This window comes from Eleutherodactylus coqui, chromosome 2, assembly GCF_035609145.1.
Source record: "Eleutherodactylus coqui strain aEleCoq1 chromosome 2, aEleCoq1.hap1, whole genome shotgun sequence".
NCBI lineage: Eukaryota > Metazoa > Chordata > Amphibia > Anura > Eleutherodactylidae > Eleutherodactylus > Eleutherodactylus coqui.
The window spans coordinates 238210370-238232094 of record NC_089838.1 but is presented as its reverse complement, the minus strand read 5'-3'; the positions used below and the strand labels follow the sequence as shown (position 1 = coordinate 238232094).

General features: G+C 42.8%; 1 protein-coding gene across 1 annotated transcript in view; it reads right to left on the bottom strand.

Annotated features, from left to right (window-relative positions):
• EFL1 (elongation factor like GTPase 1) overlaps positions 1–21725 on the bottom strand; it is a 212992-nt gene that overhangs the window by 138934 nt on the left and 52333 nt on the right. Inside the window, exons 13-15 of the mRNA XM_066592683.1 lie at positions 16077–16219; positions 9454–9632; positions 72–207 (exon numbers count right to left, since the gene is read on the bottom strand). Of these exons, the coding sequence (XP_066448780.1) occupies positions 72–207; positions 9454–9632; positions 16077–16219 (458 nt within the window). The remainder of the gene's footprint in view (positions 1–71; positions 208–9453; positions 9633–16076; positions 16220–21725) is intronic.

The window sequence follows — 21725 nt, the reverse complement described above, 5'->3', positions numbered from 1 at the left end:
TTAATATTGAATTATCACACTAATTCATCATGTAGTAGAAAGAAAAAAGACAAAAAGGAATCAAGACATACCCAAGACGTTGCCTGCAGGGACTTCTTCCAAGTCTTCCAGTTCACGACCCATCAGAAGGTAAACGCTATCCAGGGTGCAGCAAGCCATATGTGGGATGGCAGAGATGTCAGCAGTGAGCGAACAATCAGATGGCAACTAAAACAGGGACAAAGTTAGAAAAGTTAGGTAAAAAGGTCATTTAAGCTGTTAAAGTTATACAAAAGACAAGACATGAAATCAACATATTCCGACAAGGGTTGTTACATAGCAGAGTAGTTTAGTCCTTTAGGCCACGTGCAGAGGTGCTGGATTTGTCACAGATTACAGTACAAAACTTGTGAACAGCATTTTCCTGAACCCTCATCCACAGAGTGGGAAAAATCCACATAGAATTTAGGTTATGCTGTGGGTTTCCTGATCCCCAGCATGCCCATTATATGTTGCATTATGTGGGAGTCCCCACTCTCCTCATCTAAGCCACACTCATAATGTCCAAAAATGTCACAAATGAGGAGCTGTTCGGTAATGCCCTGGTGTACTGGTAATTGCATTTTCCTAACCAAAACCTTGTGTGGCTACGCACCTCCAAAACACAACAGGCCTGGCATAATACCCACAGTTTCACTCCTCTCATATTAAAAGGGATTGTCCAAGATTTTTAATTTTTTCATCATAAATAAGAGCATGGGAAGCGAAAGAAAAGTAAAAGGAAATAAAGAAAGAAAGAAAAAAAAAAAAAAGACAAAATGAAAAAAAGAAAAGAGGAAAATAAAGAAAAAAGTAACAAAGAAGAGAAAAAACAAAAGACAATGAATAGAAGAAAATATTAAAAAAATGACAAAAAAAAGAAGACGACAAAGAAAAAAAAGACAGTCCTACAGACGTCACATGCAATTCATGCACACATTAGAGCTGGGGCCAGGGATTAGCTGCAGCGGTCACGTGAATTATGAACAGCATGCGACTACTGCAGAGGTTTATGGAACCAACCCTTGGGGCTCTGGTGGAGAGGCACTGAATCAGCGGAAAGTTTAAAAAGTGAGTCAGTTATCTGCTCCCTGTGCTTTTTAGAAATATCTTTTCCTATGCTATAAGAGCGGATCGGGTTCCGTAACGGGAGACCTACGGAAACCATTTGTGAGAGATCGCAGATGTAATTGTTTTTCCGCGCAGAAAAAAAATCTACAACCCCATCTCCCAAGTTGATTTTATCTTCCAATCCGCAGTGCATCCACAATTGTATTTGCGGATGCAATGTGGATCGTTCGCGCACATTGACTTCTATTGAGCCCATCCGCACTGTAATGGAGCAAGCTGTGATTTGTTTTCCGCACTAAACAGTCCGTAAATCAAATCTGCATGATTTAGTTCAATTCTGGATGCCAATGCTTCCTTATGGGCACTTTGAACCGTGGATCTTCCACACGGGTGACCCGTGTGAATTCTGCAAATCAAATCCGCCCATGGACATTGGGCCTTAGGGCTCTTTTCCACGAGCGTATATCGGCCCGCCATTTTCACCGTCAGCCGATATACGCGGTGATCTGGTGCATTGGATTCCAAAGCATCAGATCACATGGCTGTATTTTTGCGACGTAACAGCACTGGGCGTTTTTACAAGGGGCCCAAAAGATAGTTCTAGAACTATCTTTTGGGCCAGAATACATCAGCCACTGCATGGACTCCTATGGGAGCCAATGACAGCAGCGGGAGAAAGGAGGTGGGAGTGAGTTTAGCAGCATGACTCCGGCCCACTCCCTGGCCCTTGTCCGCAGCCAGCAATGTGAGGAAGCGGGACAAGGTGGCAATTAGCTCTGCCCCCTCCCCGCCCCTCCCATTGCTGGCTGCCAGAGGGGAGGAGAGCGGAGGTGAGCCGGCGAGGGGGAAGAAAGGGGCGAGGGCATGGCAGCCTCGGCGTACATGCGCCAGGGTCCATGCTGTCTGAACGGGCGCACAAACGTTAGATTTGTGCGCCCGTTCACGATTTTTTTACTCCCCAGATCGTAGTGAGAAAAACGGTGTCCGATATACGCTCGCGGGAAAAAAGCCTTAGACAGAACTCCTCTGCATTAGACATGTATAGCATCAGTTGCCAGAACATGCAATTCTAGTTCTAATTTGTGTACATGTCACTGACATTCCATGGTCATACATAAACAAAAGGCTGCAGGGAGGGCAATTTCATAAAAATGCAAGAATTACACCTTCAAAATAAATTTTTTTTTTATTGAAATGGGAGATGAGAGATTAAGTGTATAAAATATGCACCCATGAAAATTAAAGAAGTAACAGCCTCCCCATTGTGCTTCATTCAATATGTAAAAAGCAGTTGCAAGTCAATTATACATTCAATCAGCCTCATGCGGAGCCCCACTAATAGACACAATTACTATTACAGAATCTTTGAGTAAGGGCAGTCTCATAGCCAACCCTCCGAACTTATCTACTGAGCGCAGAGCCGTCAGCAGACCTGGTAATGTGAAAATCCTGCCGGCGCTGAAATCATAGTAGGTAATGGATTTAGTCAACTCTAGCGCATAACCTTCTGTTAAAACATGCACAGCAATCTCACAACAGATGGTGTCCATTACACACTGGATCAAATTATTTTTCCTCCTTCTCAAAGAATGCCAAGCAGAAATGAATGCCATAATACCTAGCCATATATTTCTATGTATATTTACCAGCCGAAAAATATATGGACACCATGAATATGCCTTTGCCAATAGGTTTCAAAAGGTTAACAAAAAAGGGATGCAAACAGTTAAATATGAAAAAATTAATTAGATAAACACAATGTTTAAGTGCATAGATTTTTCTTAATAGATCACCAGCAGTGCCAATGATATACCAAACCTGCAAACGCATCAGACAGCATCCAGGTGAGTATACAGTATTGAGGAAAGTTTTGCATAGGCTCTGTTGACATATGCATTCAGGTTTTTATTGCTATTTTTAATGGTCGAGATAGTCAGGCAGGCTGTCAGGTCTAGTTTTGAAGCTGCCCTATGTTAAAGCAAACTTGTCATTTAAGCTGAGCTGCTGTGTATGTGCACATAACGAATAACACTTTTTCTGGCCATTACATGACTTGTATCCTGCAATTTTCACCAGCTTTCCCCTCTGCAGACTATATCTCTAATTCTTAGTTTTCCTTGAATTGGTGGGTGAAGCCTAGCTGCTATGTCATCTATACATGGCACACAGAGAATAGGAGATCCTGCTCTCCTATCTCTCTGCAGCACACACTCAGAAGCAGCAATGCTTGGACCTTATTCAGCATTACAGAGCAGGGCAGGTATGGATCCAGCAGAGCTGAGGTGGAAAACTTACTAACATCTCCAGCAGCAGTATTTGTGCATTTGTCTGTCTCACTCTACAACTGTTTCATCCTCTCCGCCTCCTTTCGATACACTTCTATGGGCAACATGTAAACTGATCCCTCAGAGACCTAATAATATGTCTTGTGTCTCAAAACAGATTTTAGCAGTGAACAGAGTGAATGAAGAGTGTAGAATTCAGGGGAGAGGATAGGTAGTTCATAAAAGGAGAAAGGGGCATTTTTATCTAATAAGATTAAAAAAAAACAGAATAGCAGATAAAAGGAACTGTTATGGCAGAATCAAGTCACATTTAAATCAATGGGGCTCAAAAGAGACAGAAAAAAAAACTAGTATGAACATTACCTAATATATGAGTTTATATAGGTATTTTTCGGGCTCACACGACCGGATCGGATTCCGCATATGGGAGGCCTGCAGTGGATTCCAGCTGTGAGCCTGGCCGGTGATCTTGTGTATGAGGTGTAATTGTATTGCGTATGGTCGCGTATGCATACAGGCGGTCATGCGCAGTACAGATTTTTTTTTAATCCCTTTTAATGCACCCCAAGACCTTATTAGCCTCTGCAGCAGCTGACTGGCATTGGTTGCTCAAGTTAAGTCTACAGTCCACTAGTACCCCCCGGTCCTTTTCCATATCACTTTTCCCTAGCAGTACCCCATTTAGTGTATATTGATGACATCCGTTTCTCCTGCCCATGTGCATAACCTTACATTTTTCAACATTGAACCTTATTTGCCATTTTTCTGCCCAAGCCCCCATCTTATCCAGGTCCGTTTGTAGCCGTACATTGTCTTCCGTTGCATTGATTATCTTGTATAATTCTGTGTCATCTGCAAATATTGATATTTTATTGTTAAGTCCCTCTATCAGGTAGCTGATAAATATATTGAACAGAATGGGGCCTAATACTGAACCCTGTGGCACCCCACTAGCGACGGTGGCCCAATCAGAGTATGAACCATTTATTGCCACCCTCTGCTTTCCATCTGTGAGCCAGTTCCTTACCCAGATACACATGTTTTCACCCAATCCGAGCTATCCCATTTTATATATCAGCCTATTATGCGGCATGGTGTCAAACGCTTTAGAGAAATTCAGATATATGAGAGCAACAGACTCTCCCAGGTCCAGCCTAGAATTACTTCATTGTAGAAGCTGATCAGATTGGTCTGACATGATCGACCCTTCATGAACCCATGCTAGTGAAGAGTTATTCCGTTGTTCTCCTTTAGGTATTGTACGATGGTGTCTCTCAGTAACCCCTCGAATATTTTTCCAGTTACTGAAGTGAGACTTACCGGCCGGTAGTTACCAGGCTCTCTTCTTGACCCATTTTGTATACTGGAACCACCTTGGCAATGCACCAATCCAATCGTACAACCCCAGTCTTGATAGTGTCCAGAATTATTAGATATAGTGGCCTAGCTATCACATCACTTAGTTCCCTTAGAACCCTTGGGTGTATTCCATCTGGGCCTGGTGATTTATCGATTGTAATCCTCTTTAACCGGTTCTGCACTTCCTCCGGTGTTAGGTATGTAATATTTTGTGAGGGGTTCATTTTATTCCCCTGCATCTTGTGTGACATTTCCTTTTCGTTTGTGAATACACTTGAAAAGAAACTGTTTAATAGGTTTGCCTTTCCTCCATCATCTTCAATGATTTCTCCTGCATTATTTGTTAAAGGGCCAGTGCTCTCAGTGCAAATCCTTTTACTGTTAATACAATATCCTCGGCCATACAGCACAATAGGCTCTGCGGTAAAATAGAACATGCTGCATTTTTTTTTTACAAGCATATTAAGCAAATACGACCCACTAATGCACATCATACAATCGCGGAATTCGCAATTCAAATCCGGTTGTGTGGGAACGGCCTTAAGCTTTCAAGTCTTGTACAGGATATAAGGTAAAGAAGACTACAAATAGAAAGACAGGACCCCTTAAGATCAAGCTGGTCTTAAAAATATGTCTTAAGGCTCATTTACACCTAACGATTGTCGCTTAAAATTCGCTCAAACGAACGAAAGTGAGCGATAATTGTTCTGTCTAAACGCAAGCCATCATGCACTTTTTGTTTGTCGCTCAGTTTCAACCTGGTTCGCTCCCTTCTTCTTATGGCTAAATGCTCCCCGCTCAGTGAGTAACATAGAATGTGAAGTGCTGAGCGACTCTTAGCGACAATCTGCCTGTTCTGCACAAGCGCGAACCGCTAGTGGTGACGTCACTCGCTCGTGTGCTCTATCAAACGGAAAGCGTCCAGGGTAAAAGGGGCATTACTGAACAAAGTTTTTACATAGCACTTAACAGATGGACATTGCAGCCCATTGACTCTAGGGCGCAACAACAGTCCGTGGAACTCCCATTTAACAAGATTTTGGTCCTTTTTATACATTGTGAAAAAAAAGCTTTAAACAACCCCCCCCCTCCCCGTAGTATCAGATAAGGTAGACAAAAGCTGTCTCTCCTCCGCTCTATTATACAAAATTAACAGTAACATTTGTATAGAGCAGGTCTCTGAAAAAACAGAATACTGTAAGCACTCAGTCTTCTCCTTCTGTTAGCCATATGGCAAATCAGCAGTTACAAGTCTGCATTAATTATGCGACAAAATGAAGGACTGGCGTTCCAGCGAGCTGTCCATTTCCTAGGGCCATCTCTTCACGTGTGTGAAAGCATGGAGAACGTCTTGCCCGCGGTCACCGGCGCTCTGTAGGACAGTTCTACCACGACTGTGTGAGCCGGCCCAGTTGTACATGCATCAGAAGTAGATCCGCTCGTCGTGTTATCATATGAACATATGCTTGCTGGAGAGAGCTTGGACTGGCATCGCCCCCTCTTATAGACTGCACAGATGACAATGAGAACAAACAATATTTTAAATGAAGCAGATCTGCTAAAAGCAATTTCTGTCTCATTTCACGTTCAATAATCTGCATAGGGCTTTTTTTTTCTTCTTTTTTTTTTAAAGCAACCTGTTGTTTGTTTTTTTTATAATATGGCCAGTAGGCAAGGCATAGTATAGGATGCATACACCATTTCTGCTACTCTCCTGCTGATTGCTTAAAATGTATCCAACTTTTCAGATGACTTTTCAAAATAAGCTGCTGTGTGTACATGAGGAATAGCACTATATCTGGCCATCTTAGGCCTTGGATCCCGTATTTCCCCCCATATTCCCCTATGCAAGGCACACATCTGATTCTTGATTCACTCAGAGCTGGTGGGAGAAGGTGCTGCTGTGCTGTTTTTCTACATATGATACACAGAGAAGTGCAGATCCTGCTCACGGTCTAAGGGAGCATTCCCACTGTTTTCACTATGCCGTGGGATTCTGTTTGGAGGTTCACTCATAGGTGCAGAAAACAGCATTGTGACGGAACCCCCCAAAACAGAGACAAACAGAACCACTCAATATCACTAGTGAAACAGACACCCCTTTGGTGTCCACTTGACAAGGGTTACGTTTGTTTCCATTTCACATGGAGAGTTTGTTTCTGTTACACTTGGAGAACAGAATAATGTAGTTCACTATATTATTCTATACTCCGAATAGAACAGAAATGAACAGAACCCTTGTAAAACCGAGACCAAAATGGTGCCCGCCTTAGTAATGACAGCTTATTGTTCCATTCATTTTCAATCAGGGGTTCCAACACAGTGCTATTTTCTGCACCTGTGACAAAACTCCAGACAAAATGCCACAGCATAGTGAAAAACATAGTGGGAACCCCCCCTAACACACACACAAATATTAGCATCAGTGTACAGCAAATGTGAGCAGTGGAGATGTGATTTATGTAGCTAAAAACACTGTAAACAGTGATTTAAGGCTTTTTTTTTTTACACAGGCAGATAAATCAGATTCCTGCGATCCAGTGAGAATCTGAATGATTGTCATTCATTCTATGTGTAAAAGCCCAAAAAGGATCATCCCTGGTACGACCTGTTGGGCATCTGCGCCTGACAGGTCGTCCCATGTAAAAGGACCCTTACTAAAAGCATGCAGGCGGCACTTGTCTGAGTCTCTCCTCCATCCCCGAGCCCCCCCATTCCCTCTGGTTGGGGACTGATCTTTTCATGGAAGATGGCCAGTATGTATAATATATGGTGCGACTGAAAATCCCCAACAAATAATTTGGTCTGGATAAGGTGGCGGTCTTTTCAAAAGGAAGGGGTCTTTGGAATATATTTTTCCATCAGTGCTCCAGGCTGTATCGTTACCATACTATAAAATGAAGCTTCACTTGGCTGAAGCTTCACAAAAAAACCCCACAAGACTTTCCATAAAGCCAGTGCATGGAGAACTGGTGAGGATCAATGGTGTGAACTTCAAGGTGTTATCAGGGCAGGAAAAAAAAAAGCAGTAATGGGGGCTATCCAGACAGCGAACCAACAATGACTTCACTGACACCAGGGAAGTGTGACTGCTGCTCATAACTAAGGCAGTGACCTGTCTCTGTGTCGGGACGTCATTGCTGCCATAGCAAGTGGGGAGCAGAGCGGCGAGGGATCAAGTCAGGTAAGTACACATTCTTTTATATGTTTGTGCAGCACTCTGTTTTCAGATTTTTTTTTCTATCCGGATTACCTCTTTTTCTACCCCAAAGTGACTTTAATCACCACAGAGAAAAAGACTATAAGGACTATCAACTGAATCAAAACAAAAAAACTTTTTTTAACTCCTTAAGGACCAGGTTGTTTTGATCCAAAAGGACCGGACACTTTTTAGGGATTTTACCCATGTGGTGGTTTTACAGCCCTATTTTTATTATTCAGTTATCAAAATTATTTTTGCTGAATTTTTTTCTGTGACAGATAAGGCTATTTTTTAATAATATTTTTAACTGACTTTTTTTTTCTGTTTTCTAGTTTTATTGGGGGGTAAAAAGCTTTAAAAAAAACAAACCACCACATTTTATTTAGAGTTTTTCATTTTTAAAATTAGTATATTTACACTAAAATGAATTACAGGAATGTGCTTCTCCTTTTCGCTTTTGGTTGGTGTCGGCTTTGTGTCATTTGCATTTTTATGTATATATTTTTATTTTATTCTGTAATTTTTTTAAACTTATTTTTGTAACAATTTTTTTTTTACCATCTATGTATGACATCCCCCATGATGTCATATTAGACTTCATTGTCTTTTTCTTATTACAGAAAAAAACATTTCCCTAGTGTGACAATAGTCACTAACAGAGCTCATCAGGGTCTGCTAGGACCCTGCAGCTCTGCTGTAACAGGGGGCACCTGGAGGTCAAGATTGCCGGGTCGAATAGGAAAAATAACACTTCCGCTTTCTCTATTTAGTACATAGTGCTCATTGAGTGCTATGTAGCCTGGAAAGGAGAAGGCAGACGCTGTTAAAAACATCTTTCTGGACTGCATGAGGAGAAGCTTTTATCCTGCGCTGCACTTTTGCTATCAGACGAGCTTAAAGCCCAGGACCAAGCACCGTATATTTATCACGGGCTAAAACGGATACTCTGTAAAGTCAAACTACTGCATGTATCTCCATTGCTGGGCCTATAGGTACACTGAATGAACAACTAGAGCAAAAGATTCTGTGACCTGCTCTCCTACTAACAAGAAGTACGTGCCATTTATCGCTCTATCTGCCATGGACAATCTTGTCTTTCTTTCCTAGACTCTTTGTTTGTTATAGTCTGATGTTCTACTTATTTGATTAAGGGGCAGGACCTTTTAACATTAGTAAGAGCTCCTTGAAGACAAGTCTGGGTCTGTCTAATAAGAAAATCATGACATACCAACATTTGGTGAAGTATATTGGAAATGGCCCTCTCTATATTAATAAAAGAAACAAACATCGGATGAGCACATGTCAAAGATCATGGCGGACAGCTGTGCTCCGGGGGAATTAGTCAGCTGGAATAGGCGCGCCCCGCACCATTAAAGGTTACTTTATTTCTATTGGCATTCTTGTGGTCTTGAAATGTAATAAGAGAAAACAAGACGACTAAGAATGCACTTAAGAGGAAAGGTTCACGCTTAATGAAAGCATACTTGTAAAGTGTCTGAAATCAAAAGAAAACGTTACCTTAGGCAGCGCTTCTGCAGGATCATATTTAGGTCCCAGAACAAATATCCTTTGCCCTCTGCGCACCACTCCACTAAAGACTCGAGCAAACGCAATAAAATAACTTTTGTTCTCGGCTTCTTGTTTGTCTGACTTTTTTACCGGGTTCTCCCTTTCGCCGGACAGAGTTCGTGTATCACCTGAGAAGAGATTAAGGCAGAAAATACATTTCAGTTAAATTAAAAAATTTCTGACAAAAAAAGCAAATATCTGTACAAATCATCTCGGCGGAGACTTTATTGTACATTTACCAATCAGTGTGTGACCCATGAACGAGTAGTATATCTATGGAAATGATTACCGGCATAGTCAGTTTATTAGACAACCATTTTAAAGAGAACTTGCTGACTTTCCAGACTGTATTGTAGAGTCAGTTGGTTTCCAGCATTCATTTAGCTAAGGGGTTAATTGGTTTTAATATTCACTCACTTGAACATTGCTCTCACTAGCCAAGCCAGAAACCTACTGCACACTTATGAGGGGCAAACACCCCGAAACAGCTGTCTGTGTATGGTTCCTGGTTTTGGCTTACAATTCCCAGCCACTGTAATAAGGCTTGTTAAAACACCTATCATCGACTTGCAGGAATGCTGCCTTCCAATAGGTGGCGTTGTAGGGGTATTGTACCATATTCCTATTTGCATATTTCCCAGAGGAGCATGGATGGCCTTATAAGTCTCCTCACACTTTCGAGGTGCTCTCCTTAAGGGAAAACAAAACCCTTCCTGACTTACAATCCTTAGTAATGACACCTGTGCAGTGCTTTACCTTATAACTGATTAGCTGATATACCTGGCGTCGCCCGAGTTAATTTGATACAGGTGTTTACATGTTTGTGCAAAAAATTTTATGAACTCAAGGTTACTTTAGAGTATACATAAAATATGTATACACAGAGGAGCGTCAGATTTTCCTCAGGCTGCATGTACTGATCTCCCTCTGCATAATGTGCCATAGCTTATTTAGGACCTAAAGAATGCCTGCGCCAAATTTCACGCTTGTATGACACCGAGAAGTTACATTTCATAGGGGTGCACTTACTTTTGCAATTAGCATTGAATAATCGAGTTGTGACCCCTTTGCTTTTCTTATTTAGGATCTAAAGAATGGTCATGCCAAATTCATGTTTGCATGACATGGGGAAGTTAGAGAATTAGATTAGGTACATTAGATAGGGGTGCAAAAACTTTTGCACTTAGCATTGAATAATCGAGTTGTGACCCCCTTAACTTTTCCTATTTAGATCTTAAGAATGGTCGTGCAAAATTTCATGTTTGTACGACACCAGGAAGTTTAGGGGCGACAATAGTTTTGCATTAAGCATTGAATAATCAAGTTGCAACCTCTTTATGTTTCCTATTTAGGACCTAAAGAATGATCATTCCAAATTTTATGTTTCTATGACACAAAGCAGTTACATTACATAGGGATGCCAATACTTTTGCACTTAGTATTAAATAATGAAGTTGTGACCCCATTACTTTTCCTATTTAGGGCCTAAAGAATGCTTGTGCCAAATTTCATGTTTTTACGACATCGGGATGTCAGAGAATTAGTGGCGAGTCAGTCAGTCACCTTTATACATATATATAGATGAGAGAATGGCTTATGGATGAGTGAAATGCCTTATGGAATAATTATGTAGAAATATCCCTGTATACAAGTTCGCTTCAGACAACGGAAGGGGGGAGTCCACCATAGAATGGTCTTGAAGAAGTCTACTCAACCTCTGGGGTTGATGAAAATCAATGTAATTCACCCGTTTGCTCACCACGGCACACGGGCAGGTCGGACCCCGCATGCAGGATTCCCGCAGTAGAGTTCGACCTGGTGATAGGCTGGTGACCCCAGCGTACCCCTCTCCACCAGTTTTCTCCTCTGCTGTGAATGTGCCAGCACACATTCGCGGTACAGGAGGGCGCACGCCCTCGTTATAGTGATGATGCGGTTCCGCAACCATTCTGCAATGGTGATTGCAGAATGGCTGCGGGATGGACGGCTTCCACTGACTTCTTGGAAGTCAGCCGTGCGTAGGCCGCACAAAATCACAGCGTCAGAATTGACAGCGGAGTTTAAAGGGTTAATAGCTGCGATTGGCCATACGGCTGATTGCAGCTATTGCCCGCAGGTGTCAGCTGTAATAAACAGCTGACGCCCACGCTGTATGAAGAGAGGTCGTCCCGCGACCTCTCTTCATACATACCCCAGTGCTCCAGGACGTAAATGTACGTCCTGGAGCGGGAAGGGGTTAAGCAACTCTGACACAAGGAACGCACAATGTTCACTTGTTAGCACTGTACTTACAACAAACTTTGGCTTATGTATTAGCAGATGAGCTAACTAGCAAAAGTGCAATTCACAATGTACATCAAATTACATTTTTGTGCTGAAAAATCCCTCTAAAGAGCTGGCCATTAGGGACTCCCTTCCTTCTAACTTACTGTCCACTGTCTGTTATGTGAAATCCATCGCTAGTAACAGAAAAAAAATTACAGCAAGTGGGAGTGAGTCTTTGCTTGCTGCTGTTTCATGCTGCTCATAGAAGTCTATTAAGGGAGGAGGGGTGGGAGGAGCTGCTGGAAGGAGACCGAGGCAAAATCACAGCTTTGAGTGTTTTATTTCACCCCGGTGATGCAATCCTATCTACACTGCTTAGTACTACTGTATAATGTCCTCTGATACAGTTATAAGAATGTGCTATATAAAGAGGATCTCCTCTTCTGTGTGCGTTGTAGGGGAGACATCATAGCAGCGAGTCTACACACCAGCTCAGGAACAATGGCGAATCAGATGGGAAAATCTGCTAATAAATGCTGGATACAAGTCACATAATGGGCAGATTAGTGGTTTTTATCAAGTACACACTGCAGGCAACTTTCCAGAATAAGCTGCCAAGCTAGGTATGTTTTACAACTGGTGTCAAAAGATAACTTAGTTCATTCATTTAGTTTTTGTTTGTTGAAAATAAGGCATGGCAATTTTATCAATGTGCTGATCTACAATTATGCTTCTAGTGATGCCTCAAATCCTTCTAAGCTGGCCACAAATTTTATATAGTTGTTGGCCAAATGCTCTAAGGCAGTTTCCCAACTCCAGTCCTCGGGGACCCCCAACAGGTCATGTTTTCAGGATTTCCTCAGTGTTGCACAGGTGATGTAATTATTGCCTGTGCCTCAGACATTGCCACAGGTGTTCTTACTGTAGGAGATCCTGAAAACATGACCTGTGGGGTCCATGAGGACTGAAGTTGAGAAACACTGGTCTAAGGCACATTTGCTCACATAGATCTGTGCTCTTCAGCTATTGTGAAACTACGGCTCTCGGCATTCCTTGACTATGGCTATCATTTTATCCAAGGTATGTGCGGCTGGTGCGCAACATGAATGCCTTAGGCTGGGTTCACACAGGGCGGATGTGGATGAGATTTCTCAGAAACCTCGTCCACACGGGACGGCCAATCCGCTGCGGTGAGTCCGGCTGAAACCGCGGCTGCGGCCGCAGCCGCGGTTTCAGAAGATGCAGCATGTCTATTTACCTTTCCTTTTTTGTTTATTTTCGTAGCGGCCGCGCTCTCCTCTATGGGAGGGCCGGCCGTAACGGAAAAGCAAGCGGCCGGCCCGCTACTAAGCCGCCGCGGCTTAAACCGCAGCGGTTCTCCCGGCGGAAATCTCGCGGCTTTTGCATCGGCCAAACCGCGAGATTTCCGACGGGAATCCGCCCTGTGTGAACCCTGCCTTAAAGACGTCACCTACTTGGTTAACTGTTGACAAGTAAAAGACAATCTTGTAATTTGCAGACTGTTGCTTTCTTTTCGACATCCTCAGGTGCTCCTCCATTAGGAACCACATGAATTTACTTCCACCATTCTAATCTAAGTAGTCCATAAGGCAGCTGGCCATAACAACTTATTTGGGACGACACGGACAAAGTATATGCTAATACTTACGTAAGCTTTAGAGATGAGCGAGCACCAAAATGCTCAGGTGCTCGTTACTCGAGTCGAACTTTCCGCGATGCTCGAGGGTTCGTTTCGAGTAACGAACCCCATTGAAGTCAATGGGCGACCCGAGCATTTTTGTATATCGCCGATGCTCGCTAAGGTTTTCATTTGTGAAAATCTGGGAAATTCACAAAAGTGATGGGAACGACACAGAAACGGATAGGGCAGGCGAGGGGCTACATGTTGGGCTGCATCTCAAGTTCCCAGGTCCCACTATTGAGCCACAATAGCGGCAAGAGCGCCCCTCCCCCCGCACTGTCAGCATAAAGATCGTTCGCCTCTGCCACAGCTGTAAGAGCTGTGGCAGAGAAGAACGATGTTAGCCCATTGAATTCAATGGAGCCGGCAATACAGCGGCAATCAGATTGGTCCCTGCGCTGAGCCAATGAGAGGCAGTCACTCACCCATTCATGAATGGGTGTGTGAGTGAGACCTGCCTCTCATTGGTCAGGCTGTGACCAATGAGAGGCAGCTCATTCAGCAGCCGGGGATTTTAAAGCCCGCTGCTGAATAGTATAGAGAAGCAGTTCAGAAGGACTGCCGGCGGCCGCAGCTGAACTCCGGCTGCAGCGGAAAGGTGAGTATATATATATATTTTTATTTTTACACATTTCAGGATGAATTGCAGGGAAGGGCTTATATATTTAACCCCTTCCCGACAATTCATCCCGCGATCGCCCGCAGCGCATTGCTTTCAATGGAGCCGGCTGTATTGCCGGCTCCATTGAATTCAATGGGCTAACATCGTTCTTCTCTGCCACAGCTGTTACAGCTGTGGCAGAGGAGAACGATCTTTATGCTGACATATTTTTATTTTTACACATTTTAGGATGATTTTCAGGTAAGGGCTTATATTTTTAAGCCCTTCCCGAAAATTCATCCTGAGATCGCCGGCAGCCCATTGCTTTCAATGGAGCCGGCTATATTGCCAGCTCCATTGAATTCAATGGTCAGTGCTCGTTTAATCGAGACGAGTACCGCGTGGTGCTCGTCTCAAGTAACGAGCATCTCGAGCACCCTAATACTCGAACGAGCATCAAGCTCGGACGAGTATGCTCGCTCATCTCTAGTAAGCTTCCCCAATTAACTTGCTTAAATTTCTTTCAGCAAATTGCAATACAATCTAAGAGCCTTCTAGAGCTTATTGAATGCTGAAGTAACGGGCTTGTCCCCATTTTTGACCAGTCCTGGCAATGAGTATGGTCCATTAACCCCTTGAGTGGCGGGTTTCCTACCACCCTGTCAGACCCACCAGGGCAGTTTTTTTTAAATGGTCTAATCATTGAATTTCAACTAATTTTGCAGTTGCGTCTTAAGAGCCATAACGTTTTCATTTTTCCATTGACATGGCCATATAAGGGCTTGTTTTTTGCGGGACAAGTAGTGATTTTTTAAACAGGGGGGAGGAAAAAAAGAAATGGGGGGAAAAAGAAAAAAAGGGGCCATGTCATTAAGGGGTTAAAAAATGTATTAACTTCCTTCTCTGGGTCATTACGACGCATGGATACAACATGTGTGATTGTATTTTTGATTTTTTACAAAGTAAAGGGAGACAAGTGTTTTTATTATTTTTTTACTTTTTTTTTGTCCCTTTAGGGGACTTCCACAGGGACCCATCAGGACCCCCTGATCACATTCCGGGGGTCCGATGGTGACAGCCCTTTACATGCTGCAGTCACAGACTGCAGCATGTAAAGAGTTAACACAGCAGAGATCAGAGGTTTTCTCTGATCTCTGCTGTAAGAGCAGGTACCTAGCTGTCCTCTGACAGCCAAGCACCAGCTCTCCCTGCCACAGAGACCATCGGCTTGCTTCTGACAAGCCGATGGTCTCTATGGCAACCTGTAAACAAAGCAGGAGACTTAGAAGCAGGAGATTGCCGGCAGATCGGCAATATCTTCTGCTGGTTTTTCAAAGCCCTTGCTTTGTTCTGTGTGGGACTGTGCAGGCAGAGCACAATGTAACAGCTTGTGGCATTATGCTCTGCAGCTCCCATAGTGATACATAGCCCGGAAATCTTCCGGGCTATATCACTATCGGCAGTGGAGCTAGTCCCGGAAGATTTCCGGGCGTGCCACTCAAGGGGTTAAACGTTATGAACCGTTTCAAATATTACAAGGCGAATGACATACATGAAAAGCAAGTGCCAATCTGCTCAATTTAATGTGTTACCATGTACACTAATAGCCGCATAGGAAATGCAAAGAATGTCCAAGTCCATGGCATTTTATACATATACAGTATTGCCACGAGGCATCAGTAACTCCCTTTTGTATGTAAGACTCTGCAGCCCTTCGATCTGCAATGCACTTGAGATTGGCACATAAGTAGTGAAGGAATTGGCAGGGGCAGGCCATAAATAAGCTGATCACTAACCACGTACAGCTCACACCACCTCAACAGCTAATTTGCCGGTAATTATGTTGTCTGTTGACTGGTGTCAGCAATGGTTAGCAAGTTGTGAGGCTTCTAATAATGCGTAATTGCTGCCTGTATAGTAGGAACAGTGATCAGAAAATTACATTGCATTCACTTAAGACTCTAGGAGGAAAAAGTGAGTAAAGTGGGAAGGACAGACACTTGCCTTTGGTGTTCTCACTGTTTACAGGCACTTGGCATTCGCTGCTGGAAGGAGCCGGCTCCGGTCCCTGATTGATTGCCATCTTTTCAGCGTGCTTCTGTCTTGCGAGCTCTCGTCTCAGTGCAATTTCTTCCTGAGTTAATGGCCTGCAAGAAGTGAAGTTATTTGCATGAGAGGTATACCAGAGCGAACGGCGGCCGCTTTATACTACATCTGAACGCTCAACAATTACCAAACACATTTTGGAAATTTTAGGTAGTTTAGTCTAATACAAGGAAATATTCACATAATACACAGTAGCTGCATATAAAAGGCGAAGCCGTACCCTTATAGAGTACCGTAATGAAATCCTCCCACCAGCATACTTTCTGAAAAGATTCTAAAGAACAACTTGGAACTTTTTTTTTTGTAAATCGCAGCCTTCGAAATTAAGGACACTACTATGAAATACTAAAGGGCTTCCTGGGACTCATATACCATTGATTAGCAATCGTCAGGACAGGTCATCAATAGTTGATTGGTGGTAGTCCACCAGTCGAGATCCCCGCTGATAACGGCCCACTGTCAGTATGAACAGGGCTAAAAGCAGATAGTGCTGTACATACTGCAGAGGCCCGGCTGGGTACTGCAAGCACAGCTCATACTAAACGGAAGTGGTGTATGTAGTACCAGGCCGCTGCAAGGTTTGACAGCACTATCCGCCTCCAGCATTGTTCACACTGATAGTGGGCCTGGGGTTCAGCTGATCAGCGAGGATACCGAGCCGCGAACCCCTGCCAATAAACTATTGATAACCTATCCTGCAGACAGGTCATCAAAACATTACCCCTTTAAGTTTCAGTCCATGTTACAGTATAAGATAGTGTAGCTCCACCTAAAAACGTAAAGGGGTATTCCGGTTTATACAATTAAAGGCTATTCTTTGTATGATGGAAAGGTATGCAATTTTCCTTAGGCATGCCTTCATGGTTTTCTAGAAGTTTACTTGCAATCATTCAATAGGAACCTTCATACTTTACTCCCAGGGCATATTATTCTGTCGTGGTCATGTTACTGACACATGGAAGCTCTTATAACTGTGCTGTACCTGAACTCCGTCTTGATCCTGTATGTCCATTACGTTGACCAGGACAGATTAACCCCTTAGTGACCAAGCCAAATTTTGGAAATTTGACAGTATTGTACTTCATTTAGGTGGTCAAACTAGACAGATAGAATTTGCGTACATTTATTAAAAGTGCCAAAATTGTGAAAATGTTGAAAAAAATCATTTTTTCACATTTTCAACTGCAATATCTCAAATATATGCAAACATACTGTGAATTCTTTTGATAAGATGTATATTTCAATGTTTACTTTATTCTGGATGCACATTTGAGAAACTTTAGTTTTTTAAAAAGCATTTAACATTAATTATCGACATTTTGAAGAACATTTTGTTTTCCTGCACCAAGCCAACATTGCAAAGGCTCATAGGTGTCAGAATGATAGATACCGCCACAAATGACCCCATTTTAAAAAAAGTATGCCCCTCAATGTATTCACTGAGGGGGGGTCAGGAGTATTTTGACCCTAGAATTTATTTTTACAGAGGTTAATGCAATTAAGAGGAGAGAGAATAAAATTTCATATTTTTGCAAATAAGTCATTTTAGGACAATTTTTTTTCTATAGTGCACATGAAAATGAGGATTAGCACTCCATAATAGATAGCCCTGTTTGTCCTGTGTTCAGAAACATATCCATTGTGGCTCTAACCTTGTATCTCTATGCACAACGGGGCCCGAACCGAAAGGGGCAGCCAGTGGCTTTCAGAAAAGGCATTTTGCTTGAAGGTGATATAGGCCCCATTGCACACTTGCAATTATATGAGCCCCCCACAAGTGACCCACATTTTCAAATCTGGATCACTTAGCCCATTTATCTGAGTGTGTACTCAGCAGTCTGATCCCACAGTATTTAGCAATATTATTATGCAAGTGAAAAAAAAATAAAATTAATTTTTTTCATAAATATGTCACTTTCATGACAGTTTCCTTTGTTTCAAGCAGGAAAAATTGGGAGACAAACGCCAAATATTATAGCACGAGTTCTTCTGTGTTCAGCATTGCTTACTGGACACATGGCTCTGCCTATAATGGAGGTAATACCCATTAGATTTTAGAGCACAACTGAATAAATTCCAGGTCCCATTACTATCTTGTGCAGAAAAAAATTGGCTCCCTAAAAATAATCCCCCTCCCCCCCTCCCTTTTGGCATTCCTTAATCTTAGATAAAAGTAATAATGTGAACTGTGTGGTATTTCCGAAGACCGGGGTAATTACAGAGGCTGGTTGGGATGGACAGATGGGGCAATAAAGCCGGGTATCCCTCCTCCTCCTATGCTTTTTTGGGGGGTATTTCTTGACCTCAGTGGAAGGGATGGGGTGTAGAAAGAGGCACTCTGTGAGGCTTTTATAAGCTTGTTGAGGTGCGGCGGTCTCAAGGTGCTCAACAAGCTGCTCCTGGAACTGCAGGAAGGCGAGCGTTCCCAGGGCTTCTTGTAAATTACGTATTACAGGTAGTGATCTGACACACGGCCGTATGTGGAATCTGCTTGCGGAAGTCTGCAGCAGATCCCAGCTGTGAGCCCAGCCGTGACCCTGTGTACTGCGCCTAACTGCGTACTCACACAGGCAGTCATGCGCAGTACACCTTTTTTGTTTGTATTTCCCGCACCGTCGCTTAGCGATGATGCGGGTACCCGCAGCCCGTACACAATGTAGATGTGTATAGGCTGCGGGTACATCCGCGACCCTGGAGCACAATGGGCTTTATGTTGCGGATATCAGCGGTAAAATAGCACCTGCTGCATTCTGTTTTCTGCGAGAGGATTACGTTATTCCGACCCGCTAGTGTGAGCGGCATTGTGTAATCCAATGCGATTGATTGATCCACATATTACCATGGATCAAATGCATGCAGAATCTGCAATTTCCATCCGGTCGTGTGAGACCAGCCTAAGGTAGATTGCTACCTTTTTATCATGTGACCAGGGACCACTCAACAACTTTTTCGCATGCATCTGCTATTTTGCCAACGCAGACGTACAGAAGCCAGGGTAAGGTCCACGGATACAGATCCCATTGGGGGATAAATCCGGAGACCTTAGGTATGTCATTTGATCTCCCGTCACGGATACAATCCGTAAGGGGAGATGAAACTAACTTTTAAAAAGTGTAAAATTAAAAAAAAAAAAAATACAATTTTTACATGATTGCTGTTATCCTTGAGTAGATTTCAAACCTTCTGCATATTCGCATAACGTATGGAGTCTGGCGCGCATGCGCAGAAGGGGGCGTCAGGTCCTTTCTGGACCAGATCGCCATGGGACATCGTACAGGTCAGGGATGAGTACTCTCAACTCCCCTCATGGATCCGATCCGTGACGGTAGCTGAAAGTTTAACTTTTTTAAAACTTTTTGTTTACTTTCACGTGGTCGCCAATATCTATGAGATATCCCGATCCCCCATGACAGCTCCAGGTTGTCAGTGCACTAGATTATTCATAGACTGTTCCAATAGTGCGATGCCATATGTAATCAAGTGCTCTGTATGGAATGTAGTCAGATGAAAATTTGATTGCAGAGAGGTTTTTAATAAAACTGCATGCTAGAAATCCACTCATGTCAATATCCCAATGCCTGAACTATTAAGGCAGACAACAACAACACATAACTGATCACACACAGCTTTCCACAGTAGTAACTTGTGTATCTGGACCCGATTTGTCAAATCAACATTGTGGGAATACGAAGAAAAAAAAAAAAGAAATCTCTGAACAAAGCAAATTTAAAAGACCGTTCCAAACAAAGCCCTATTCATGGTTCCAGAAAGATGACGGTAAACAGCGTATACAAGCTCAATAATAAGAAAAGGGCTTTTATTTCTGGATCATAAAAGAGAGGTAGGGGCGCGCAAGGAACCCCGCATGTCAAAACACTCCAGAAAAGGTGAAACCCGCTGAAGCCCTGTCATTTTTATAGAAAGCTGTATGGCCCCAATCCAGTTAAAATTTAACATGCTAGCAGATTAAATAGGGGGCTGTGTGGGAAATACATAAAAAAAGGAAAATAAATGGCAACATAAAAGACAAGACTGGGGCTGAAATAAAGAGGCACTGTGCATTACTGTCAAGGCACGGAAGAGAACTGCAAACACCTAGTAAAACAGATGAAGTAAAAACACATGTATATTAAACGGCTCTTTTTATAGCCATTAAATAGACCCTATAAGGCGTTTTGCATGACATATACAACACACAACATGATCATTTTTCCAGGGTGCCATAAACTAAAACAACACATTAAAGGAAACAAAATGAAAACAAGAACGAAGGGAGAAAAAGTTTTAATAAAAAAGAGCTGACTGTTCAGGCCAAAGTGACGCTCTTCTTCTGAACTCATTAGACTAGACATAAATTACAGGTAACACAGGGCACAAGTTTAATTGGCAATGCTGATCAAAGGTATAGCCTGTGCTAATGGAGCGAGAACAACAATGAGGGACGGCAGGCTCAATGTTCCTCTTCGAATGGCTCCCACTAGAGGGCTATAAGGTAGCGGTAGAAGGAGAGTCATTAGTAGTAGCAACAATGACTGCATTTCAAAGGTTCCTACGGTTGAAGTTAACTAATAAATGTTCCTTTTGAAGAATATGATATATGTCTATTCACAATATCTGATAGTCGTATACTATCAGCAAGAGGACTTCCCATTTATCAAGAAGATAACCATTTACAGTTTTTAATCACTGATGGAATGCCCTATGCAAAGGCCAAGAGGAAATCAATTGGCCAACGGCTTCACCCAGGAGTGCTACGGAGTACTTCAGGCCATCAGATGTGAAACCAGCACAAAGATATGCTATAACATGTCGGAAATTATCTGTTTAACACTTATTTAACCCTTTTGATGTTGAAGCGACCCTCCAATTTCAGGACAAACTTCTATCCCAGGAAGGAAAGGGGTCAGTTGTCTGCAGGTATATTACCTGCACTTGTTCTTCTCTGCTGTCTGCCCGATCCAGCTGTTCTGCTCCCGGTTTTTAGCTATCCAAGATCGCTGATGCAGTTTTCCATCTAGCTAATTGCACTGCTTTCTGATTGGCCAGTGCTGATCACGTGAGCATCAGTGGCCAATCAGAGAGCAGGTATAGTGCATTGGTAGTCTAACGAGTCTGTTGAGCATCTTGGATAGCTAAAAAAGAGACCTGAAACTGGCAGATCAAATAGACATCAGAGAAGAAAAACAGGCAGGTAACGTACCAGTTGCCCTCTCTGGTCCAAGGATAGAATGTTCTCCAAAAACTAAAGGGTCCCTTTAATAGTAATCTTCTCAGAACTAGAGTAGAGTTATCGTTACACACCGTGGATCTCTGTGTAAAAGCAATATCTCCCATTTTAGCAAATCAGTGACTTGTCGTGGTCTCAACTAGCAAATCCGGGTCCATCTGGCAATCACCAAGATCTGCATCATGTATCGGATGCCGTATCATCATACTAGAGGACAAAGGGGAGTATTACAGCTTGCAGTTTTTGCTAACAGTTTCCACCATTAGCAAAAAAGATGGACTAACAAAGTACATTAGGAAGGAAAAAATGGCATAAAACCA